We start from the raw sequence: 27,903 nt of genomic DNA, 5'->3' as shown, positions 1-27,903 counted from the left end.
ATCAAGGTCTTATATACAGTATCCAGGTTGTTCCTGCTTCCTCAAAGGTGATGTATAGAGAACCAAAATGTCTTACACATAATTAAACACATAATACTGCTCATACAAATTGAGGGATCATAGTATGAGGATATAAGAGGCTTGGCATTTGAATCACTTATTGGGGCAGTTTTTTGTATAGCAGCAGTTCATGATTTAGTAATTCATAATTTTTTTCTTTATTGATTTCTATTTGAAGCATTTCGGTCTTCGGAAATGTTCTCTATCTGTTGTACATTTTCTTTGTACATGGCCCCACACTCCACATGCAGTAGGTGGCAGTACGTTGTTAAAAAAACGAAATACGAATTGAACACTGGAAAGCGCCCATATTGCCGGAAATGTATTAGAAGAAGAAGAAAAACCAGGAAATAGCCTTTTCTTTCCACACATGGTGAAGATGGCGGCGGAGGAGGAACAACAGGCTCATAGAGCCGGCGTTTTCAAACAGAAAAACAAAGGTCACAAACACGGCAAGCATCGGACGAAAGGTGAAGTCGAGAGAGAGAACAAGGGTAAGTATTTTCTAGTTCGAGGCGGAGATCCAACAATACTAGCTTGTTGTAGATCTCAAAGGTATGATGACCAATGCCCATCGCATCGCCTCTCTGCAGACACGCGTGTCCATTTTTCCGAGGGCACAAATAGCTAAAGTTCATCGCTGTGCTGCCGTCACTTCTGTAATTGTTTAGATTGCAACGGGCGTCTACTGAGTCTACTTTTAAGTATCCTGTCGGGCAGTGACTTCTAACGTCCTTGCTGCTGTAACACGAGGAACATCTGTACCGATCGTACTGTCATTGTTATTGCATGACGTCAAACTAGAGCTGGCATGACGTCAAAGGTCCATATTTAGTCTGTGTCGCAATTCCCGTTGACAGGTAGGCTATTAGTAGGCTGCCATGTATGCTGTCATGTTGCCTAAAAGGTTTACTGGTGTATTGCATAGGAATTCTGAAAGTAACTTCAAGGTTGTTGTGATTCTGTTAAAGTAGATATTTAAATTTGAACTCGGTAAAGAAAATGTGATGACGACAATGCTTACAATGAATGAATGACTACAATTAGCTTGAGAAAATTGTATACGTATAATGTTTCTCTACCTATATTAATTTATTATTAATCTAGAGTGTTTTATATGTATGGAAACACGACTGTACATGAGAAAAATTCTATGGAATGGATTCGTTCTCAAATGGGTGTAGTGATGGAATCCCTGTGATGGCTCGCCCACAGGTAGAGTGTCTGTGACGGCACTTACCAAAAAACAGAGGAAGGATCAGAGGAAGATGGACAGGAGACACAGAGCCACGCAGCTACGCCGGAATAAGAAGGACATCGTAAGTGTTTCCACATAGTTGATGGAATTAAGCTCCTTAGACCTCTGTGATCTCATCGACTGACACGGAGGAGTTAAAAGAACACGCAGACATTATGGGAAACGTGCTTTACCACCTTCTCCAGAGTCGATGGATACCAATTTCCTCTGTGTGTTCAGTTAGAGAGCTATATGCCTGCCTGCTAGCCTAGCTTAGCACAAATGAATGGAAACGGACCACTAGCCTAGCTTAAAACTCTGGGAGAAGTGTCCGTATTGGGAGCGTTATTTCTAAACCTAGCCGCATTTCTGGCAGACGCTCTCTGATTGGCACTGACTGACGCTCTCTGATTGGCCACCGTTTTCCCCCATAATGTCGACACGTTCCTTTAACCCCGTACGTTTTCCGTTCCAGGTCCTGACGGAGAAGCGACGGCTGGGCAGCCGCGACGGTCCCCCTCACCTGGTGGCCGTGGTGTCTCTCCACGGCGCGGTCGACGCCGGCGCCGTCACCAAGCTGCTAAGGGGGGAGGGCGCCGGCGGTCTAGTGCGCCAGGAACAGTGCGTGAGCGGAGTCGGCGACAGCTTTGGAATGATCATTCCACGCTTCAAACAGAGGTTCACCTTCCTGCGACCAGACACGGGTAAGTTCAGCGAGGTGACACGGCTGCTGCATTATGATTAATAGTTCATTTGTCTTAATATAAATGTGCCAGGGGGGGCTAGCGGTCCATTTATTTCACGATGCATGTTTTATTTCCTGGAAACCTATTAAGTACATATTTTGCTCCTCGCGGCAGTATTCATGATGATCATAATAAATATTCTTGAGTAGGGGTGTAATGGTACACAGAAGCCACGGTTCGGTACGTACCTCGGTTTTGGGGTTGGTTCCTGTGCCCTACCTTGTGATCAGCAAAGCACTGGGCACTGATCATGTGTTGGCAGCTTTTAGGCTAATACATTCTCTCTCCCAACGGTTTTTATTTTGATCTATTTCCGTCACTTAAATGTGTTTCATACGTCTGTGCGATCCTTACAGTGCGGACCGTGCGCTCGGTCACATGTTCTGTCACCATAGCGCAACGACAATCATCGCACCGCAGTCTTTGCGGTCCGGCGTGTGCCTCGTTACAACATTTTGGAAGTGCACGACTCTGCACTCAGACTCCACACCGACCCTGTGCACACAGGTTGTGTAATAGCTGTGTGCGATATCACCGGCGTTGATGCTGTGTAGACCGCAAGACCTTTCACATCCTCTCTCTTTGTGCAGCTGACATACACTCCCTGCTGGACGTGGCGAAGATTGCAGACAGCCTAGTGTTTGTGCTGGACTCCGATGACGGATGGGACGCCTATGGAGAATACTGCCTGTCCTGTCTCTTTGCACAGGGCCTAACCAGCCACGGTGAGTGTCGACGTGAACACAGTGTGGGCCTCCCTTCACACCTCCCTTCATTGAGAGAGAGAGACAGAGAGGTCACTGTGACTTGGATGGGTTGATGTTGGATGACGCATTGTTCATCGGTAGTGCAAATAATGTATAAAGCAAAAAGTGATCTACTACCAGGAAATATTCTTTTAATAGAGGAGGGGGGAGTTACATTTAAAAACTCTTTGTGTATTGCAATGACATGTCTTTGTATTGTGAAACTGTGGGACAGTCTGAATGTGGAGCTAAGGCAGTGTCCAAACATGAACCAGTTTAAAAATAGCTATAAGCACATGGTTTTCACGAGATACAGGGATGAGGAAGGGCTAGATTATTTAAATGTATGCGGAATAGTGCATTTATGTGTATGCATGTACAGTCAAATGTTTGGACACCTCATTCAGTTCATATGTATATATGTATTTAGACTGATGCATATTCACGATCACTGAGTAGTAGAAAAGGGTAGGATTAAATAAGATAATAATATATAAGACTCTTATATAAAAAATTTCATTTGAGTTTTTAATCAAAACCCTCCTCGTCTCCAGCGCTGGTGTGCCAGGGCGTGTCCGACCTGGTGATGAAGAAGCGGGTGGACTCCAGGCGAGCGCTGTCGAAGGTCACCGAGGTCCGCTTCCCCGGCGCTCGCCTCTTCCCCCTGGACTCGGAGCAGGACGCCACGCTGCTGCTCCGCCACCTGGGCGGACAGAGGCAGAGGAAGCTGGGCTTCCGCTCCAGACGCTCCCACCTCCTGGGCCAACACGTCACCTTCACGCCCAGCGGCCCGGAGGAGGCCGCCAAGCCCACCGGCTCGGGGACGCTCTGCGTCTCGGGGTACGTCCGCGGCTGCCCCCTGCAGGTGGACCGGCTGGTGCACATCACGGGCCACGGAGACTTCCAGCTCAGCCAGATCGACGCTCCGCGTGACCCCCTGCCGCTCGTCTTCACGACGCCCAGGCCGGCGAAGCCTGTCAAGGCAGGAGAGGTCGCCGACATGGTGGGTCTATTTGGACGGGGATAAATGGTTTTTGTTTTAGTCTTTTCTGTCACATTTCACAGAAGGTAAGACGGACCAATGCATGACATTTGGGTTGTCTACCTACAAAAATGTATTTACCAGATAGATGGATAGATACTTTATTGATCCCCTTGGGGAAATGCAGGTATCCAATAGCTCTCATCAGTTGACTTGACATACGTTAAAATAGACATAATGGACACACAATAAAAGAGTCAAATGAGTAAAACACTGTGGTGGACAAACAATAAAATCAGTACTTAAAAGAATAATAATACAGATACAAGTACAGATTTCTCAAGACAAAACTGTTTTGACGATTTAATTGATTAATTTATTTATAGATTTGTAAATATAAAACAACTTTTGTTACTGGACACTACCAGTTACTACCAGACACTACTAAGTTAAAGAAACTTGAACTACCAGTGGACGTTAGCGCTATATCAATTCACACAACTATCATTGTCCGGCTCGTGAATATCATACATCCCAGAGACTTCTGTGGATATTATGCTGATACTGATGACAGATATACACGTTACAGTAACATGATGTGCACTGAGTCATGGCACAGTATTCCCTGCTCCCCTGGTGATGCTTTATCTCCTGGGCTCCACAGGACGGTGCGGAGGACGAGGCTCCAATGCGGGTGCTGATGAAGGCGGACCCGTCCCGCAGGGAGCTCCTGCAGACGGAGGCTGAGGTGGACCCCATGGCCGGAGAGCAGACCTGGCCCACAGAAACAGAGCTGCTGGAGGCCGAAGGTGATCTGAGCTGTTATCTGATCTGAGCTGTTATACTGCTCTCTGATCTGCCAGAGAAAAGTGGTATTGGGCAAGTGAACCCTGACATGGTTTGTTTGATTTGAAAACACAACTCTGGTCAAAGAAAATAATCTCGTATGAATTAAGCTTATTTGATAAATAATTTGTGATTTGTGATTGTGGCAGGTTAGGGTAAGACGCACTATAAATACAAGACGATAATAATCACTGCTGTTGACTCTTAACTCATTCAACGCCAGTCACGATGATAGTCGGGTTAACTCGCCATCGCTTGAGCGCCAATCACAAGTATAGTTGGTTTTAATCGTTAAGCGATATCCATTCATTTTCATCCATCCAGCCTGATGTTATCGTTGGGAATGGGTCTGAGCTCTCAAAAGGGCAAATACCGCCCCCTACGCCTTCCGGCTGGTATTGCGAGAGTTGAGAATGGTATAGTTCTTTTTCTGGGACGATCCAAGCCGTGCAGGCGTGGTTTAAATAATCAGACGAGGTAACCTGATTTCAACGATATATCTGTGAGGCTGTTGAAAGTGGCACGGACCTCCGCGCCCAGTACTTCAAATGACGATTCGATAATTGGATTATTTCTTTTGCATTACATCAGATACAAGGTAAGAACATTATATATAAATTTGATCGTTGATCTGATATGTATTTCTACCCCGATCGATGCTGTATCTGTGTGTGTATGTGTGGCTGTTTTCCATTGGGTGCAGGGGGGGGGGGGGGGGGGGGGGGGGGGGGGGGGGGCGCCACGCCACGCTACGAGGACCATTTCATGTATGCACAAGGAAGGACAATGATGATCTAGCGTAGGGCTGGGCGATAAAACAATAACGATAACTATCGCGATAAATTATTTCCTCAAAATAAACATGAAACGTGGTCGCAAAGTTTCGATATATCGATTTTCCAAGCTTGGATATGAGCACACGCACTAACAACCAATCAGTGAAGGAGATGGCCGATAGCGGAAGGAGACCCGCGCTGCACCTCTGGGTAGAGAGGTAGCACTCAAGTAGTAAACAAGGCTGGCTAGGATAATTAGCTTGCACAGCGCTATTTTATAGTTTACGTGCCGAGTGGGTGTGTGGCGTGAATTCTGAGGGCACGGTTATAGTAGTGTGGGGTATACGGTGGACGTCGTTGCAATGTATTGGGGCGGAACAGAGTATTTTAGGGTTATATTGAGTGCATTGGAAACAAGGCTGGCTTGGATAATTAGCTTGCACGACGCTATTTTATAGTTTACGTGCCGAGTGGGTGTGTGGCGTGAATTCTGAGGGCACGGTTATAGTAGTGTGGGGTATACCGTGGACGTCGTTGCAATGTATTGGGGTGAAACGGAGTATTTTAGGGTCATATTTAGTACATTGTCATGGGATACACGGCTTGCTCTGGCTAACTGCTAACATGCGCGGACTGATGACGACATCAACTCGAGACATTCGCAGCAGCAAAACAAGTCTATTAATAGCCCGTCCATCGGCGCCGGGCATAAGAAGTTAATTAAACTTGACAAGACATTATATCGACGATAATTATCGATATCGAGTTATATGAAAATAATTTTATAATATCGCGATAACGTTTTTGGCCATATCGCCCAGCCCTAATCTAGCGTTGATTTCAGGAAGATTCGATAATCAGCCGAAAAATGTCATTGTGTTTTGTGTATTCCACTAAAGGGCTATTATCGCGTCTTTCTCTGGAATTACTAGAAATCACAAACTACTCGTATTCAAAACGGTATCAAACGGAAATGTACCGATGAAAAAACAATCCGTTTTGTACATGTTGACTGCAAGCAACTCACTGATAATCAACGAGTGTATTAGACCCATGGATATATTTTAAGCACTCGCAAATCTCCCAGTCCTCCCATTGATTAAAGCGGTGGCGCTCTAGCGCCCTCTCGCGCACTTAACTTATTCAGTGCCGGACAGGGGTGTAACGGTACGCAGATACGTACTGTACCGCGTCAATGTGGTCCTCCGGTACAGTACGGGCTGTGCACCGTACGATTGCAACGGTGCGGAACCTTTTTTTTGCGGAACTTAAATCCCCCCGGCCCCACGTAATTTATCAACAACACTGCGGTCTGCTGTGAGCATTATAAAACAAACGTGTGTTTAACCGACCGTGAATTAAAGTGTCAATGCTGTTTGTCATTTTAACAGCAGATACTTTCTTAAATGCCATCCTCCCAACAGAGCAGTGTGACGGGGAGCTCTGATGGGTTCGCTTGCTGGTGTTAGCATTAGCTGAAGAGCTAGTTTTAGCTTAACGTTACCTTGGCTAAAGTTGGGACTATTCATAATCCAGCAATAATGGCTGCAGACCTGCAAGCAAAGTACAGCAAGTTGGCAAAGGAGTATTCCAACGTAAATCACATTTTCACCAGTAAAGTTACAGTCTTTCCATCTGCCGGTAGCTCCATGCTAGCTAACCTAGCTCACGTTAGCGTCGTCACTGAACCACCTCGCGTACACAATTAATGACATGTTGCGGACAGCCATATCGGTGACAATGTTTAGCTTTTAGTGCCAAATGATAAGAGTCTGAGGCGGAGTCTCAAAAGAGAATGTTTAATATTTATTGTGCAAAAATCACAACAGATCCTCTCCAACGGAGCCTTGTAGACTCAGTAGGGTATATCTGCAGAGCCACTTGGTAACGAGTGCAACACCGTGTAATGTCCGTGTGGATCGTTGGAGTAGGGTATATCTGCAGTGCTGCAGCCTCATACTCGGTGTATAGATTTGTATTAGTATCATAATCAATCACCTCTTGTTGAATAAATACCATTACTTTCTAGTTATTACTAAAAAACAGTATATATAAAACAGTAGCTGTATAAAAAAAAAAGGTATAATTTATATAATATTTTTTTTTTAATGTATGCACTGGTATCGCCACCCCCCCCCCCCCCCCCCCCCCCCCCCCCCCCCCCCCCCCCCACTGTACCGAAAAAATACCGAACCGTGACTTCAAAACCGAGGTACGTACCGAACCGTGGATTTTGTGTACCGTTACACCCCTAGTGCCGGAGCAAAATGCACGACGGGGGCAACCCTGACAAATCACGGTGCTACTATCGTTAGCTCTCAGAATGAGCAACATTACCGTAAAACGTGAACACGTTGTTGTGATCCACATACACAACAGTTAGCTCTCAGAATAGCCAGTTAGCCCGCAGCATCTAGTGCTACTATCGTTAGCTCTCAGAATGGTAGCCAGTTAGCCTGCAGCACCGTAGTACTAGTAACGTTAGTATTGTGTATTCAAAAACGCACCGGACTGCGACGTAACGTTTTACCGTTTATTTGCTTGTTCCACAACAACACACACATCAACTAGGGCTGGGCGATATAACGATAACGATAAATATCGCAATATATTTTAATAATCTATATCTAATATCGAAATAAAAAAAAAATCTATTTTTTTTTTTTTTTTTTTTTGTGACCTGCAACAGGGCAGTTTTAAAACCAGAGACAGTGGACAGACTTGTCTTTCTTGCCTGCAACTTAAAGTAATGGCTTTGCTTGTCCAAATGACAATACTGACCAAATTGAGATTTATTTTTCTCTTGTCCATTTATTTTGTTTGCTTTCTAATTTAAAATACAGTTTGAAACCGTCTGTCAGGCATTAAAGCGTTCCGTCTTGAGACGGATTTCCGTCTATTTGATTATATGTATATAATATTTTAATTGAAATTAAAAAAAAAAGGGTATTTTTTTTACTTTTTTTATTTTTATTTTTTTTATATATAAAGTTTGCCAATAGGGATGTTTCAGTAGTATTGGCACTGGTAGTAGTCGTAATAGTAATCCAGTCTATTTTTTTTCTTCTAAAAAATAAACTAGTTCAACACAGGCAACCACTTTTGCTTAATTTCTTTGATGGCTCAAATGTATGCTCTAGTGTCTAGTCGATTTTGTGTTTTGAGCACAAAGATCATCATAGATCTAGCCTCTTAATTTTGCTCTCAAAGTGCACCAGATTGATGCATTTAACTTTAAAACGTAAAAATCCGAGGGGGCATGCCCCCGGACCCCTCTGGAGGGGCAGAGGTTCACCCACCACCAGTCTCACTAAGGCCCCGTCCACACGAACGCTGGGTTTAATGTAACCGTGATTGTATGTGCGCAGTTGCACTGTTCGGCCACACACAACCGGGGATTTGCTACACTGCAACCGCGGTCTTTTGAAACCGGTGGCCAGGGTGGAGTTGTGCGGTTTTGCAGTTGCGTGTGGGCATAGCAACCGAGGTTATTCCCAGTGTTTACAGCAGAGCTGTCGCAATTATTCCCCATGTTCACGGCAGACCGCGGGGTAGAGAGATTAGAGCAGAGCCAACTACACCAGTGTTTACAGCAGAGCTGTCCCAAGTAGCGTTATATGAAAATGATTGTAACAAACTTTTGTTCAAAACGTATCGTCTGTGTTGAAGAGTGTTGTGATCGACTGATGTCTGTTGACGCTCAGAGTAAACATGTAGCTGCAGCTAAACTAAACTCATGTGTTGTCAAGTTATTGTTATAACTTATAAGGAACCCAGTCCAGACTGCATCCCCTTAACAATTGTTTGTATTGAGCCGTATTGTATTGTACCCATTCTGCAATCTGTTAAATAACGTTTACATCCATTTCATATCGGTAACGTTACTTCTTCTTCTTCAGTTAATTAATGGCAGATCGCGACCCAACAGGAAGTTTAGTGAGCGTTCAGTCTTTTCTGATTGGTTGAAATGGCCTTCATGTCTGAACAACATCGCCGCCTACTGCTTTGGCATTGTATTACATTGTACTAAATGTATCGGTTGCTGGGTTCCAGCTCTGCCGTGAGTACGCAGTTATACACGGTTGTCCACCTGTGTTCACCGTGTGGACGGAGTTTTATTTTTTCAAACTTTGGTCATATTAAATCCAAACTCTCGTGTGGACAGGGCCTGAATCCTGTGGGAAACACTGGGGATTCAAAAAAAATTACGTTCAGTCAGGAGATATTTTTTTGCTTTAATCCCTGCGTCTGTACACAGTAGGCTATGTGTGCTAGCAGAACTAGACTCCAGTCACGGTGCACATGTGCGGTGGTTTGTCCACCAAAAAAGCGCCAAAAGATAGAAAATAAACTAGCAGAGCCAGAACTGTTCAACTCCCCTGGAGCCACAGCCAGCAGAGAAGCCGGTTTACTTTCGCTTTTAAACCAGCTGCAGCCTGAGAACTGGAGTGTGAGGGGATGTAACACTAAAGATGGCGGCAACGACAAAGAATTGCTGCAAAATAAACATACATATGTTGTTTAAAAAAAAAAAAAAAAAAAAAAAAAATTTAAGTTTACATTTTTTTATTTTTTTTTATACTTATAACAATTTCGATAATTATCGATATCGAGAAATATGATAACATTATCATATCGTTATCGCGATATGATTTTTTTCCATATCGCCCAGCCCTAACATCAACTCTTGTTACCATAGCGCTTGACTGTATTTTCACAGCACTGTCGCAACATTACCGTAAAACGTGAACACCGTTGTGATCCACTCGCTCCACTAGTGAGGACTGGTCTCGCCCTCTGCTGGCGTGTGTGTGCACTACAACCAACCACTGTCAAAACTCTGTTTCAGTGTAATTATACTGAAACTCATCTGTGATTTTGACTGTATTGATTTTCAATACCGTCGGGATTTCTAAATACCCTGGTATACCGTAATACCGTCATACCGCTCAAGCCTACAGACCACATTGATATAATCCCCCATTGCTAGGAAACAATGATAAACACAGGAAAAGGCCATTTATAATGCATTGGACCTTTAATATTTGCATGGCTTTCTTTTTTTATAACATTTTTAAGTATGGTTTGCTTGTCTATTACTATTCTGACTGAACTAAAGGGTCTATATGTGAGAAGTTTCAAGTTTGTTTTATTTGTCACATATTGGTACATTATAGTGAAATGCTTGGTTCTGTACGACCCTCCTGAGGTTGTGCTTCAGACAGTGGCTCAGGGGGGAAAGCAGTCGTCTGGCAATCCGGAGGTTCCCGGTTCGATTCCCGCTCCTCCCGGGCAGCATGTCGATGTGTCCTTGAGCAAGACACTTAACCCCTAATTGCTCCCGATGAGCAGGTTGGCACCTTGCATGGTTGCCTCCGCCGTCGGTGTGTGAGTGAATGGGTAACTTTGTTGTAAAGCGCTTTGGATAAAAGCGCTATATAAAAAAGCAGCCATTTACCATTTAAAGAATAAAAGACCAAACACTATTCAAATATATACAATACACAAAGCTAAAATGTACAAAATGCACAAAAAAAAAAAAAAAATAGGTAAGGGGTATTGCAAATTTATAAGAATAAATGGATATAAAAAAATTAAATATATAATATTAAAGTGTCCTTAAAACGTCTTTGTTTTCTTCCTGCATGGCAGAGGCCAGAAAAACCAAGCGCATCATCAAAGTTCCCAAGGGAATGTCGGACTACCAGGCCACGTGGATTGTGGACGATGGCGAGGAGAACAGCGAGGACGAGAACAGCGAGGACGAGGACAGCTGTGACGATGATGTCGGAGTGATGGACGTGCCCATGGCCGGCGAGGACGATGACGAGATGGAGGGCGCTTCACAGGTGGGCACCTATTCTGGGAAAGCCGCATAACGACGTCTCCGTCTGACGCGTGATGTGCCGACGTATATAGAAACAAACAACCTATTATGTGCCGGGTCGTCGCGTCTCTCTCGTTCCCGGTCCAGGGCGATCGGGTTCAATGTGGTTTACCTATATGGCCGGCGGTCGTCATGGCAACTGTGGGACCCGCCACAGGGCAGGGTCGGAGATGTGTCACGACGACGAGGAAGCAAAGTGAGTGAGTGAATACGGGTTATATATATTACCGGAGAAGAAGGCACGGAGTCTGGAGGCGCCGGGTTCCGGGGTGGGTGGGAGGGGGCGGCGTGTCGGGGAACAGTGCATACGTGACCCACCGGCGGTGCACCTTGCTGCCGGGAGGCACTGTTTGTTTTCTCAGTGTCTGTCCCCTGGCCTACAGTGCCAGGCTACTCACCACAACAATGAGTGTTTGGAGCAGGGGTCCCGGGAGAAGCCCTCCCGTCTTCCTGTGCTGTGAACAGGGCTTCCTGTCTGGACAAGGGGAGGGGAACGGCCATGTATTTATAACAGCGCTGCTTGAAAGACTGGGGTGGTGGTGGTGGTGGTGGTGGGGGGCGGGGTTCTTCATGTGTGAATGGTTTATTATGATCTTGGATCGTTATTAGCATGTATTTGATGTGATGTCAGGCTTTTTAGCGCACAGGAATACGTCGGTGAACAATGGGCGAACTGGTATTTCGGATGATAGTGATTATTATTATTCCTGCGGCAGGGATTGTTCCATGGGTTCTGAACGCGCCGCACGCTGTGCGGATTCCCTCCTTGTGTATCTGACTCTTGCTGTAATTCGCCTGCCCAGCGAGCACCTTCTGTATGGCTTCTTGTATGAATCACTTCTAGGGTTGGGTACAGTTCACATTTGAACCGGTACCAGTTCCTGGAATTCGGTATCTGTACCCGGCCGGCGGTACCTTTTTTCGGTACTTAACTCTCTCTGTAATAATAAATTTTTTAATCCAAGTCCAAAATAACATTTGGTTATTTATTGTGGTAACACACACCACACAAAATAAATCGCATGACCATCTATATATTTTTAAATGACAACATTATGTTTTAAATATAATCATTATCTGGCCATCCCTATCATCAAACTCCGCTGACCTCATCTGGTCTTTCCAAAGACCCAAGAGACGGGACGGTAATATATATATATTTGTGGAAAAGGCTCCCTCTTGTCTAGTAACATTACACTCTTAAACATGTAAAGGTACCGAAATTTGGTACCGATTGATCTAGCGTGAATTGGTACTCGTAATTCGGTACTCTGGTACCGTTAAAATCACAGAGATCGGTACCCAACCCTGGTCACTTCCCTATACAAACACATTGGCCAATTACTGGAAATTGTATTTATAAACATCTATATAACGAATCTCTGAAAACTGTAGTTGCTAGACCATTTATGGAAATGCCATTCAATTTAATAATTTGCATAAATCATTCTCGTAGCCTAGCATAGCCCAATCAGCATCTTTGAACATAAACAACTATCTTCCAAAGCTAGAAACCATAATGTGAAGACGCCGTCTTTGTAACGTGGACTAACGGCGGGTAATGGGAGGCGATGTCCTCACTGGAAATCAACACCACGTCACTCACAGCATTGTTGAAACCGCCGTATAGCAATAGACTGCTTGCATATCTGAGATGTCGATTTAAAAACCCTACAGGGCTGTACGTTAACTTCTTTTGCAGATAGCACTGGTGCTAAAGAGGTTGATAGTTTTGTAGCGACAGGCCAAAGACTTGTAGCGCGAGTATAAAACGTCTCTAAAATCTCTAAGAACCACAAGTAGTACGGTTCATCACTTAAACAGGCATGTGACTGGTAAAGGACATGCATGTTGCATACAGGACGCACAAAATACAAACCTTAACAAGAAACACGTTTTCTTTATGTGTCCATAATGGTAATAATAATATTAATAATAGTAAATATAATGTATAGCACCTTTCATACAAGAATTGCAGCCCAAAGTACTTCACAATTAGACAAAATAGACATAGTCATGGGCATAAAATGATCAGAGAATTTATATTAAAACCTCCTGGAAAATCTCTAATAGATTTCTGTCATTAAAATATATTTACGGTAAAAAAGATTGTAATAGATTTCTTATTGATTCGGATTTCTGACACTAAAATGTATAAAAGACTAAATAAAAGTGCAGACATAGATATAATGTAAATTGCAGGGACACGCTTTGTTTGAGGGTTTGGTTAGGTTCTTTACTTAGATTTTTATACCTGAAAATACCTCTCGAATATTCTTTTCTTGAATGGACATTAAATAATCAAAACATCTAATAGTTTATGTAAATATAAAAACTAGCCAGGTCTTCATATTTTCCACAGGAGACGATCATCTTGCTCAAGATAAGAAATGTGGGCGTCATAGCAGCATGCGGGGGTGGGGGCTAGGGGCATGGTAATAGTAGAAGACATAAATATAGGCAATAAAACTATAATAAAGATAAAAATAAGCAGTGTAAACAGTATAATTAACTCTGAATACGAGCAAGTAAACAGTGTAATCAAAGGTGCTTCTTCCAGTCTCTACTTACAAGACTAGGCCCCTATCTCTTTGAATATTTGAAGTCACTGATAAATTACTGACAACAGACTAGTTAATTAGGTCAAAAAAAAAAGGACAATTTTATGATGGAAACATTTATTTCCCCCCCACCCGCATAGACCAGCCTTGCAGCAGATATTGTTATTAACACTTTGATCGCCGGGGTTAAATTCATAATTTACCATCCCTCGCCAGCCCTATTTAACATGGAGAAGTTCCCCTTCTTTGCAGGGCTATAACTTTTTAAATTCTATTGCTACATTGCCATTATTATGGCCCATTCAATGTCCTATATGTATTGTTCAGGGTGTAGCAACGTTAAACTTTTTCATTCACATATTCATACTAAAATATGGTCTAAAGTATAAGTATTTTATCGTTTTCTGCAGCTTTCTTCAGAACGTGATTTATAGCCCTAAATGCATTATATTGATGATCAAATACAGTTTGGTAGGAATCTGTGCGAGATAAAAAAATTCAACTGGATGTGCTTCTAGAAGTTTCTACGTATCATCTGATGATGACCGGATGGGCGGGGGATCGTTTATAATTCCGTGGGCAGCGTTAGATGATTCATCCAGAGTGGGTCGTATGTTCATCATAGCAGTTTATATCGAACACGTTAGAATATAACGCTGAATCTTACCGTGGCTTCCTCGCGCCGCTGGCAGATGAGCGTGGAACAGAATTTTTTCTATTATGGGATGTAGAAATGCCCGATCCATTTCCAGGTTGTATAATAGTATATACGTCCAAATCATGTTGTTTTTTCGAGTTATTTGCACCGATCGATGTTCACTGTATCAAGACGGAGTCTCTCTAACGATAGCGAGTGCCCGGACCACATATGGATGAGCACTACCGGTTCAAAGGTTAATTTCCGGTTGGCGATCTGCCGATCGGCCACCAGATGGCGCTCTTGAACCGCTAGAGAGTTTAGTGGAGCTTTGCAGTGTGTCTCAGGGCTCCGGAAAGGAAATATGATTTCGATGACAGATTTTTGAAATATTGACATCAAAGACGAGTTACGGCGTCTTCGGCAGAATGAGCATGGCTAGGAATGACGTGTAAACTCACGGCGATCATAGTGTTAAAGGTAGCAAATGGGAGTTCTCTTGTAAACGGCTCACTTTGCAATAACTAGATTAGTCTTAACTGAAAAAGCTAAAGTCCATCTGGCTACATGTTATTTACAATAGCAATGTGCAAACAATACCAAACAAAGAAGAGCAACGTACAAGCACTTACATTGCTGAATCAATCAAAATAAGGAAAGAAAGTTGCGAGAAAAACAATAAATACAATAAATAGTAGAGAAAGACGGAAGTTTTGGAGCTGCTACAACATGCTGCCATGCGCTGTGGCGCCAAGCTGAGACATTATATTTTATAGTAATATTTATTCATAGTAATATTTCAAAAAGTTCCAAGCTACAAAATTGTAACCTGTTCACCAGAATATTATTGTCCCCAATCACCTTCTCTATGGAGCAGTACAGGTCAGGGTGCGGGACACATTATTGCTGGCTTGTGTTCCTGGCTATGGGAGGTGGTGATACCACCCACTGCATACAATTTACACCCCCGCCCCCCCTCCTCTCAATGCTGAAATCCAGTGGTGTTCCCTCGTACCATACAGGCCCTCAATAAGCCACATTTGGGGGTACAGTAGTTAATTGAAGAGCAGACTTGACAAACTATCCTGTGTGTCCTCTGTGCTCAGGACGCTGGTTCAGGCTGTGACTCTGAGGAAGAGGAGGAGGAGGAGGAGGATGAGGAAGAAGAAGAGGTATGCCCCACAGAGCGAGTTGGAGCAGACCAGCGCTACGACGAGCAGTTGGACGAGGCTGAGGAGGGAGAGGGTCTGAAGCGCTATCGCGAAGCTCGAGCCAATGTCATGTTCCCCGACGAGGTGGACACGCCGCTCGACAGATCGGCTAAAGCCAGGTACGGCGGTCTTCGATTGCGTACGAATGTAGTGGCGTGCCGTTTAGCCCCGCCCCCCCCCTGGTTCTAGTCGACGAGGACGCTGCCAGCGAGCTCACTGATCTCTGTCTTTCAACTTCCTGTGAGCTCATGACACAGTATCTAGTAAGGGATAAGTCTGCCCATTTTAAATGAGAAAAAGCCCCTTTTCTTCTATTTCTTTACAGATATCTTTGTCATAAGGATAATGAGCTAGTTAAAACAGCTGTGTGCTTATAATAAGGCTGTCCCCCAAGCCTGTTTTTGGGATTCGAACTTCGTCAGGGTTTTTCGAACGAACGTTCGAACCTTTGTTTTTAATGATTCTTTTTTTAATAAAAAAAGAAATTTCAATTTCTTTAATTTAAAAAAAAAAATTATAAATATCCTCAAACTAAATCCTCAATTTGAATAAAGTGATTAATCTGATTAAATTTGTCTTTCTTTTTTATTAAATCAACTTTCTTTAATGAATATAACTTAGCAGTTTTTTTAATACTATAATATTAGTGTAGCCTAATCTGTGAAGAAAAAACCCATTGGTTTAAACAGAATGAATAGACGCATAAAAAAATATATATAAAAATCTTTTTTTTTTTATTAAACATTTTAAATTCTAATTTTGATTTAGAATGTTAACGTAACGAACGAACATTCAGGCTCAGCCTTAGCTTATAGATGCTTTATTTATTCCTTTTAGTAAGACGGTCCCTAATGTATCACTAACCGATTCACAAAATGTACATCCCTACACATCCCTTCTCCCAACCTCAACAGCTTCCTTCCACCGTTGAAATATTCACGGTGTCCCGCGATCGGTTCATTGCAGCGCCACCTTGACGCTCCCGTAACTCTCCTCCTCCCCCCCCAGGTTCCAGCGCTACAGGGGTCTGAAGAGTTTCCGTTCCTCGCCCTGGGACCCCATGGAGAATCTGCCACTCGACTACTCGCGCATCTTCCAGTTCAAGAGCTTCGACCGCACCCGCCGCCGCATCCTGGCCGAGGCCGCGCAGGAGGAGGAGGAGGGGGCCATGGTACGAGAGAGAAGTGTCCGTGTGACGTGTGACGGCGTTCATCATCGTTTGATCCTGTCCTGTCTGTGGCCCCTTTACTAACCCTGCCCTCGCTTCCTCTCTGAAGGTGGGCTGGTACGTGACCCTCCACATCCTGGACGTTCCTGCCTCTGTGATGGAGAGCGTGAAGGCAGGCAGCCCTCTGGTGCTCGTGTCCCTCTTGCCCCACGAACAGAAGGTACGGTTTTGACGTGGACGGACGCTTGGTGTCTGAATTCATAATGGATTATTTATAGGATTATTTAATTGGTGTTAAAGAGGGGGGGGGATACACACTGGAACGTCTGATAGGGTCGGGAGTGTTGGTGGTCGAACGTAGCCCGAACGTCGGCTACGTTGGCTAACTTCGGAGGATTTTGGCATGTCGAATCGGCGTGGAGTGATCGGGGGCGGGGGGAAGAGAGATCACTCTGATTGGCTGAAGTCACGGAAGGCTTGCTACAACACTTGTTTATTTCACTTTCTCAGACCGCTGCAAACGCAATGTGCTAGGCATAGGGCTGGGCGATATGGAAAAAAAATCATATCGCGATAACGATATGATAATTTTATTTTATTTCTCGATATCGATAATTATCGAATAAAAAAAAAATGATTTTTTTTTTTTTTTAAACAACAGGTGTATGTTTATTTTGCAGCAATTCTTTGTCATTGCTGCCATCTTTAGTGTTGCATCCCCTCACACTCCAGTTCTCAGGCTGCAGCTGGTTTAAAAGCTAAAGTAAACCGGCTTCTCTGCTGGCTGTGGCTCCAGAGGAGTTGAACAGTTCTGGCTCTGCTAGTTTATTTTCGATCTTTTGGCGCTTTTTTGGTGGACAAACCACCGCACATGTGCACTGACTCGTGACTGGAGTCTAGTTCTGCTAGCACACATAGCCTACTGTGTACAGACGGTTTCAAAATGTATTTTAAATTAGAAAGCAAACAAAATAAATGGACAAGAGAAAAAGAAATCTGAATTTGGTCAGTATTGTCATTTGGACAAGCAAAGCCATTACTTTAAGTTGCAGGCAAGAAAGACAAGTCTGTCCACTGTCTCTGGTTTTAAAACTGCCCTGTTGCAGGTAAAAAAAAAAAAAAAACGATTTTTCGATTTCTTTTTCATTTCGATATTCGATATCTATTATTAAAATATATCGCGATATTTATCGTTATCGTTATATCGCCCAGCCCTAGCTAGGCATATCCTCAGAGAGGATACCGTCTGTGCTGAGCGAGAGTGTGTAATGGTAGCAATGGCTTGTTTACATTATGTGGTCTTCCGTTATCTCATTCCTCCTTATTTTTTCCGTTTTTCTCCCATCCCAATGTTAGTCGTTATGCCAATTCCCAATCCTCTTCCTGGTCGTTGCGCACTCTACCCCCTACCGTCGGTCCGGGAGGGCGGAGACTATCACATGCTTCTTCCGACACATTTATATTGTACAACACTTTATATTTATTGATGAAGGATTGCACTACAACTCGTACACCTTACTGTAAATTGTACCTAAATTGTACCTCATCCCATTTCTGCTTTGCACTATATAGTATTGTACATTAGTACACTGCATAGTATTGTATATTATATGGTAACTCAGTTACGTCTATTCTGCTTCGAACATTGTACATATGTCTATACTGAACACTGTGACCTCATTTTCTACTTCTAAATTACATGCTATACTATGTTATTTGATACTATCTTGTCTAGCACAGTCTCTGGAGCGTAACAGTAAGAAGCATTTTGTATGAAAGTATTCTGTACTTCTGTATGACAACTATTAAAGAAACTTGAAACATGTGTACCCAGCCCACCGCTTCTTTTCACCTGGCAGCGCGGACTCTCACTGGGAGAGTGTAACGTGTGGAAGGTCACACTACCTCTCCCAGATCCTTCCCTTGCTGTGCAGGCGCCCAGACCGAACTGTAGGAGTTGCTGTTTACAACAACTAGGACCCACCCACGCCGGCTTCCCACCCACTGACACTGCCAATTGTGTTAGTATGGACGGTCGGCCAAGCCGGAGGCACCACAGCCGGATTTCGATCCCACTGGCTCTGTGGTGGTAGACAGACGCTTAGTCCGCTGCGCTACCCGGCCGCCCCCGTTTTTCCTCCTTGATGATACAGACTACCGCCACCTGCTGGTGTGGAGTTATTTAATTGTCGCTGTTGGAGGTGTAGTCAGAGCGCTGTGAGGAGTGTGAAATGTGTCTGCCCTGAGTACAGGTGACGGGAGACAATAGGAGCCTTTTGTCTATGGTAGTTCTTCGATGTTGGATTGGTTTGTTCTGACCTTAATGTTGCTACATTAAAACGTCTGTCTCCTCCGCCTCACGTGTACAGATGTCCGTCATGCACCTGTCGGTGAGGAGACACCCCGGCAACACGGAGCCCATCAAGTCCAAAGAGGAGCTGGTGTTCCACTGTGGCTTCAGGAGGTTCCGGGCCTCACCCATGTTCTCCCAGCACACCTCAGGTAGGCAGGGCCTCACCCATGTTCTCCCAGCACACCTCAGGTAGGACCGGGCCGCGTGAATACTTTACCCAAGGCAGTTGTCCTTCCGCGTTCGGTTTGCGCGCCCTGATTGGCCTCTCTGTGCCCAATCGCGTTGCGCCTAGCTTTCAGTTCCACAATGCAACTCCTCGCCCATTTCCTCGTATTGTTTTCATATCAATTGACATCACATCAATATACATAACTTATTGTAACGCGCTATTCATATCAATCGGCATCACATCAATATAAATAACGTCGTGTTTTAATCTCTTCATATCAATCGGCATCACATCAATATAAATAACGTAGTGTTTTCATCTCTTCATATCAATCGGCATCACATCAATATAAATAACGTAGTGTTTTCATCTCAGATATTAACACTTTGCCGCCCAACCACGAGTTAACTCGGGTTTTGGTGCCATGCGTTGAGGACCAGAGCCACGAGTTAACTCGTGGCAAGTTGTTATTGTTTTATTCCATATTAATCACCGTATCAACATCCCCCATCGACTCTGCAGATCTACCCGCATCTGTGATTTCGGCAACATGCAATACCGGCCAGATCCTCTTAGGGGCGCCATCGCTCCACTGCAGTATCATTGAGGGCGAATGGGGGAAAAAATTCTTTTACTGTCTATGGGCGTTTCATATTAGCCTGATCCCAAACGAAGGGCCTGCACCGTTGTTCACGTTTCGATTAGCAGATTTCAGCCTGGAATAATGGGATTTATGATCGGCCAATGGACATATCGAACTACCAGATGCCGATCGATAAGGGCGAAATGCTGCCGGCTATCACATGGGCTGAACGCAAGCAATCGATCAGTGAATGTGGCTACTTGCACGGACACTCTATTGCTAATCAATAATACTAATCGGCGTCTCCCGCCGCCCCCATTTCATCCATAGATGCTCTGGAATAGTCCGGATGATAAGCATTTTGTTTTATTTCATTCGAATATATACAACAGAAATGCCGTTCGATATAACGTTAGTAGCCTTTAGCCTCATATCTAGCTTCCCAATAATATATGAGACGAAATATATGAGACGAAAACTGCGATAAAGCTTATATTCACGACGCTATAAAATGACAACCAACCGATGGATTTTATTTTTCTTTAAGCCATTATGAAGTGACGGTTTATGCACTCAAGTGACAATGAGAATGGACAGATAGCAATACTATAAAGTATAGATATAGCTATACAAATACACATCGGTTTGTTGACAAACCTCTGTCCTCCAGCACCATATTAGACTGCGACGAACGGTCCTCAAAGTGTTAACGTAACGCGCTATTCATATCAATCGGCATAACATCAATATAAATAACGTAGTGTTTTCATCTCTTCATATCAATCGGCATCACATCAATATAAATAACGTAGTGTTTTCATCTCTTCATATCAATCGGCATCACATCAATATAAATAACGTAGTGTTTTCATCTCTTCATATCAATTGATGTGATGCCGATTCATATGAAGAGATGAAAACACTACGTTATTTATATTGATGTGATGCCGATTGATATGAATAGTGCGCTACGTTAATATCTGAGATGAAAACACTACGTTATTTATATTGATGTGATGCCGATTGATATGAAGAGATGAAAACACTACGTTATTTATATTGATGTGATGCCGATTGATATGAATAGCGCGTTACGTTAATATCTGAGATGAAAACACTACGTTATTTATATTGATGTGATGCCGATTGATATGAAGAGATGAAAACACTACGTTATTTATATTGATGTTTGCATTGAAAGTTTTGTTCATCCATGATACAATTTTTCTGAATCAAGAAATTTTTTATTTAAAGTGTAACTAATTGTCGGAAACTGGTTTTAAGCCATAAAAAAAAAATGCATTTAAAAGTGAATTGTATCCTTTTAACCCATTCGAGACCAAACCCGAGATAAGTCGGGTTAACTCGCCATGCTCTGGGCGCCAAACCCGAGAAATCTCTGGTTTTAATCAATATTTCTTTGATTCGCTATATCCATTCATTTTTCATCCATCTAGCCTGACGTTATCATTGGGAATGGGTCTGAGCTCGCAAAGGGCAAATACCGCCGCCTATCTTCTCCCGGATGGTATTGCACATCATTGGAATCCCTCTGGCTGGGGTTGTGCATCAAAAGAAAAAGTCGGGTCCAGGTTTTCCTTCTCGGGCATGCAGTATCGTTATAACAGATGGACTGGGGCAGGGTTAGAAATTTTTTTCAAGGGCTTTTTTTGCCCCCCTTAATTGATTTTCGGGGGCTTTTTTTTGTATTTCGGGGGCACTGAATTTTTATGATAAACGGTAGGGGTGGGACGGTTCACAAAATGGACGGTTCGGTTCGTATCACGGTTTTGGGGTCACGGTTTTCAGTTCGGTTCGATATACGTACATTTTTATAAAAGAAAATGTAACACTCAAATCTAAACATGCTTCTCATTTATTAAAAAAAAATAAAAAAGTTTACAGTGTTTACAGCCTTAAATAATGTTTGGCACACAAAGACCGAACTGACTGAAAAATATAGGCTACATTTGTAGTATTAACTTAGTGCAAACAAACAATATGCTCAGCCAGCACTAGACTTTCCTTTCTTTAATATAAACACAAAAAAACAATGTCAACTATGTTTAAATTCCCTGATTGTCAGTTTTTAATGGAAAGATTCGTGTTCTGCTTGAAATTATTATGTATCTGTCTACATTTATTTAGACTAACATTATTTAAATATTGAGTGCAACTGTGGTGGATTACGTAATTCGGTGAGTTGGAACTATCTATGGGTTGGCGCCGGGTCCCCACGGACATTTTAGTGTCACGCACCTTCAGCTCAGGCAATGTTATTATCAGCTCCGGTAGCTCCGGTAACGTTAGGAGGTGATGGCATGCAGTGGGAAAGCGGCAATAGTCCCGGTTGGAGTTAGTAAAACACAGTTGTATGTTAGCCTTCTTGGATGTTGAATAAACGCCTATCATTGTCTTTAAACACCCTGCCTCTCAGACTCCCATGTTCTCCTCTGCTAGCTAGTAGCTATGGTAACATTTCGTTGACTGTATTACCTCGCGGGCTGATTCTATAGTTAAAACGTGCGTTGTGTTGTACAAACTGCTAACGCTATGGCAAGATGTGTGTATGTATGTAATGTTAATGGCTATGTTTTTAAAGTCGTAATGAAGATTGATTTAGATTGTGCTTGCCATTTGTACACAAACTGACTAGCACCTGGCTCAGCCAGTGCTCACCTCCGCCAAATGAATTTCTTTTATTTGCGCGTCATCTGAACCGTACGATACACAGACGCGTCATTACCGGATAAATATATATATATAATTAGTAAACTGTCTGGGGCATTTTGTGCCCCCCTTAACTGATTTTCGAGGGCATTTTGTCCATTTTCAAGGGCATTATGCCCCAAGCCCCCGTTAATTTCGAACCCTGGACTGGGGACACTCTGAGCAGCGTGGATTATGTGTTTTGGATATATAACGTTGGATCAATAAACGCGATCAATATTTGGAATGGCGATCAGGAATTTGATTAATCTTTTTGCAGGACATCAGATGTGAGGTAAGGACTCTATGTTACCAGTTTTGGGTTAATCAGATGTTTCTTTCACAGCGATCACAACGTGTGTGTGTGTGCCGTTGGCTCCGACCAAGGCACAGATAAGCGATTTTTCAGCCCGCTTCTGTATCGTGCGTGAGGACACATATACTATTGATAATCTAGCGTTTATTTGAAAACGATTCATAAATCAGCTGAAAAATGACGACGTGTTTTGTGTATTCCACTAAAGGGCTATTATCGCGTCTTTCTCTGGAATTACTAGAAATCGCCAAAACTATACTCGTATTCAAAACGGTATAAAACGGAAATGTACAGATGAAAAAACAATCCGTTTTGTACATGTTGACTGCAAGCAACTCATTGATAAGCGACGGGTGTATTAGACCCATAGCCATAATTTTAAGATATATTCTAAGCACTCGCAAATAAGTCATATCCTACATTGGATAAAGCACTGGCACTAAAGGGTCACAGCGCCCTCTGCTGTTGGCGCTGGAAGTGTTAAAATGAGAAATAGTGCTTAGGAAAGTACTTGAAAGTCCTTGAATTTCATTGTGCAATGTCTGTGGGAACCCTGGGTAGGACCGCAGCTCCCAGACCAGCCTAAACACGGCATTGTGTGTAAATCCACTTCTAAATGTAGTCAACGTCATAATTTGCTTGCTTTCTGAGTTCTGTAGCATTAACTCAATCAACGCCAGAGGGCGCTGTGTACTGTGTGGTAAGAAGGCCACCGCTTTAAGTATAGGAATACGTGGCGGTGTTTGCAGGGCTCAAACTATGCCGTTATGACGTCCCACCAAGTAGGACCAACCGCTACGCCAAATCTTTTGTCCCCTCGGCTATCAGACTTTTAAACACAGACAGTAGTCATTTTAAGTAGCCTTTTGCACTTGGTTGTCTGTTTGTTTTTACTTTTACTTTTATTGCTGGATTGTATCACATGGAGTGTTTCTCTTTTTATTGCCGTGCTGTCGTTGAGATGTTTTGTTGTTTGTCTTTGTTGCTTGTTGGTGAAGCTGCAAATATGAATTGCCCCACGCGGGATCAATAAAGTTGTCTGAATCTGAATATATTATATATCATAGCTATGGATATAATACTATTGCCCATTTGACATCGAGTATATATCGTTAAATTTGTGAAAAAGATTTTTTTTCCCATCCATACATTCCCGTTTTATACCGTGGTGAATATGAGTATAGTTTGAGTAATCCTGTCTAATCCCAGAAAACGACGCTATGCAGCAATACGTGTATTTCACTAAAAACCGTGCCGTTTCTCGCCTGTATACGCTACTATTTCGAAATCAACGCTATATTATCGGTATTATGTCGTTTTTCTATGCTTTGATCGTCACCAACGGAATATGTTACACACACACACATTACACACATGCGCTCGGATCGCAGTGAAGGAATTCTTGGATCAACGCAAGATTGATACCATATAGCCCTTACCTTGACTAGGATGTACTCTAAAAAGAATATTCCAATTATCTGATCGCCATTCCAAGTATTGATGTCGATCGTGTTGCCAACATAATCCACCAAAGAACATGAACCGGGAGTGCTTGATTCTCCTCAATCCATGCGTTATAAATGCTTGTCCTGCCCGACAAGGAAAACCCCACCCATCAAAGGATGTGCAATACCGGTGGCAGGCGGCGGTATTGGACGTTTGAGATCTCAGACTCATTCCCAATGATAACACAGGCTCCCTCGATGGATTATGAATGGGAATATCGAATAAAAGAAATAACGATAGAAAACCCGACTTTTCTCGGGTTTGGCGCTCAAGCGTTGGCGAGTTAACCCGACTTTATTCGTGAGTGGCGTCCAATGAGTTAAGAGGTTTGAAGCAACTTGACATTTACAATGACAAATATCATTCTTTGCACCAATAGGGTGATACCAGACAAAATATAAAAAAATCATTCAGAACAGAAAACGGAAGAAGAAGTTAGTCTTGACGACCGGTCTTTTGGCTCATGTTTATTTCATTGTGGATACTTTGTGAAGCAGTGAATACACTTTTTTTTTTACATCAGATTCGGTTTGTTTTGATGTGTCTTTTTCAACAGACCACTGTTTTTGAACCATCAGAGGTTTCGTGTGGACTTAGTGATTCACGATAATGATGATAAATTATTTCACAATGTAGTCAAAATCATAATTTGCTTGCTCTTTGAGTTCTGTAGGTGTGAGGCGTGTTTTAGCGTTACAAGTCGTCATCGACGCGTTCTTTTTGCTCCACCTCCAGCGGACAAGCACAAGCTGGAGCGCTTCCTGGAGCCGGACACGCCCACCGTGGTCTCTGTGTACGCCCCCATCACCTTCCCCACCGCCGGGGTGCTGATCTTCAAGCAGAGAGACGACGGTAAAGGAAGAGTGTGCCGTGTGTTCAAACCTCAGTCCATCTTAACCGTCTGTAGTGTGGTAGTGAAAGGGTTTTAACCTTCTGTAGTGTGGTTGTGAAAGGGTTAACACTTTCTCGTGTGGTTGTGAAAGGGTTAACCTTCTGTAGTAGTGTGGTTGTGAAAGGGTTAACACTTTCTCCTGTGGTAGTGAAAGGGTTAACCTTCTGTAGTGTGGTAGTGAAAGGGTTAACCTGTAGTAGTGTGGTTGTGAGCGGGTTAACACTTTCTCGTGTGGTTGTGAAAGGGTTAACCTTCTGTAGTAGTGTGGTTGTGAAAGGGTTAACACTTTCTCGTGTGGTTGTGATAGGGTTAACCTTCTGTAGTGTGGTTGTGAAAGGGTTAACACGTTCTCGCGTGGCAGTGAAAGGGTTAACACGTTCTCGCGTGGCAGTGAAAGGGTTAACCCTCTGTAGTAGTGTGGTTGTGAAACGGTTAACACGTTCTCGCATGGCAGTGAAAGGGTTAACACATTCTCGCGTGGCAGTGAAGGGGTTAAGTGTTTGGCTCCGTGCCTGAGCCGGACCCTCTGTGTGCCTGTGTCGTCCCCCCCCCCCCCTCCAGGCATGCAGGACCTGGTGGCCACCGGCAGCCTGCTGAGCTGCGACCCGCGCCGCGTGGTGCTGAAGCGGCTGGTGCTCAGCGGACACCCGTTCAAGATCAACCGCCGCTCCGCCGTCGTGCGCTACATGTTCTTCAACAGGGGTGAGTGGGGCCGCGCGTTCGCAGTGTTCACATGAATGGTGAATGGTGTGCGTTCTATATAGCAGCTTTTATCCAAAGCGCTTTACAGTTATTTGTTCCTCCTCACGTTTGACCCATTCACTCACACATTCGGGGGCGACAGTGGCTCAGAGTCGTCTGGTAATCGGAACGTTCCAGGTTCGATTCCCACTCCTCTCGGGGCAGTGTGTTGAAGTGTCCCTTGAGCAAGTCACTTAACCCCTGATCGCTCCTGATGAGCAGGTTGGCACCTTGCATGATTGCCTCCACCTTCGGTGTGTGTGTGAGTGAGTGAGTGGGTGAATTGTAAAGCATTTGGGATCACCAGACGACTGCTCTACCTCCCGAGCCACTGTCGCCCCACATAATGTCATCACGTTTTCATACCATTGCATCGCATTATAATAAGTCGACGTGTTCTACCTGCCCGCGGTTTTCATCAAGTCTGCCCTGTTCCCGTTCCTTTCTCCCTCTACGACAGATGACATCAATTGGTTCAAGCCCGTCGAGCTGCGTACCAAGTGGGGTCGCAGAGGTCACATCAAGGAGGCTTTAGGTGAGAACACTTAAAAGCCCCAGGCTCATTTTTCTTTTAAAGGGGAACAATTTTACTATTTCTTTCACTATTTGGGCACTTTTACACAATTCCTGTGAGTCTATGGAACACCTAGGTTTAAAATAAATAAATAAAAAAATCATTGTTTTGTATTTCTAATCAAGTACTCAAAAACCGCATTTTTCTACCTCAAGATTAAGCCGTTTTGAGGCTGGGCTCCAACCACTGTGTGGCCTGGTGCCAACTGCCACATCAACTGCCACATTATTATGCAGCTGAGAAATCTCTGACATCACAGATATGCACATTTTCAGATGACTCAGTTCAGTGAGGGTGAATATTGTGAGAGGAGAATTGGAAGAATGCGCCAATATGAGAATTGGAGACATAGATCCTATTAATATAAGTCCACATAGCTAAGAAACAATGGTAAACACTGATAAAGGCCATTTATAAGATAGTTCCCCTTTAAGATTCTTTCGAAGTTTGTATGTTTGGTTTCGAAACTGCGCCTGTGGATGAAAATCCCTGACGAGGCGCGTGGTGTTGTGTTTCCACAGGAACACACGGCCACATGAAGTGCTTCTTTGATAACCAGATGCGCTCTCAAGACACCATCCTGATGAATCTGTACAAGAGGGTCTTCCCTCGCTGGACGTACGACCCCCACGTACCCCAGCCGCTGCGCTGGTTCAAGAGGGCGCCGATCGAGATACCCGAAGACTTTGACATGGACGACTAGGGACGTGGGGACGACTGGAACAACAACGCAAGCTACTCAGACGGGGCACACGAGTGGCTTCCTGCTCGTCCACACGGTCCGATAGAGACCACCGCGACACACCTTCGGTATTCTGAGATCGTGGGAGAGAGAGAGCGGCGGGAGAAAATGAATGAATGTGGATGAGAGCCTCATTCAGCGCCAGCTATTATCCTCGTCCCTGTAGTCAATGGGCCACGCTAAAAAGATAGGCATTTTCACTGTGCGTCGCCATGTTCGCAGAGCTATATCTATATTCTATATTATAGCTATGGGGACAATACTATGGCTCATTTGACGGTCACTATCTCTCGTCCAACATGTAAAAAAAGAGTAATTATCCCGTGGTGAATATTGTATAGTTTCAGAGTGATCCGGGCTAATTCCAAATTCTAATTCTAAATGGACTTCCTCGGTCACGGCGCGCGCGCGCATGGCATCTTCACTCATTTGTCGTGTGTTTTAAATAAAAAAAAGTGTTT

The 27,903-nt window shown here is 43.7% G+C and overlaps 1 protein-coding gene across 1 annotated transcript; it reads left to right on the top strand.

The window, feature by feature from the left end:
* Positions 1-430: 430 nt before the first annotated feature.
* Positions 431-27,903, top strand: tsr1 (TSR1 ribosome maturation factor; the record flags this gene model as incomplete). The annotated part of the gene is made up of 15 exons (XM_084319231.1): positions 431-554; positions 1,276-1,379; positions 1,773-2,001; positions 2,634-2,768; positions 3,344-3,792; positions 4,436-4,580; positions 11,046-11,242; positions 15,585-15,808; positions 16,698-16,860; positions 16,967-17,077; positions 19,227-19,359; positions 25,229-25,345; positions 25,947-26,087; positions 26,587-26,661; positions 27,222-27,903. The coding sequence occupies 15 exons, from the start codon at positions 431-433 to the stop codon at positions 27,401-27,403; spliced, it is 2,529 nt and encodes an 842-aa protein (XP_084175357.1). The 3' UTR covers positions 27,404-27,903.

This window comes from Notolepis coatsorum (genome assembly GCF_963971535.1).
Source record: "Notolepis coatsorum genome assembly, chromosome: 1".
NCBI classification, from domain to species: Eukaryota; Metazoa; Chordata; class Actinopteri; order Aulopiformes; family Paralepididae; genus Notolepis; species Notolepis coatsorum.
Note: the sequence above shows the minus strand (reverse complement) of the source record. Positions and strands in the feature narration are given on the sequence as shown.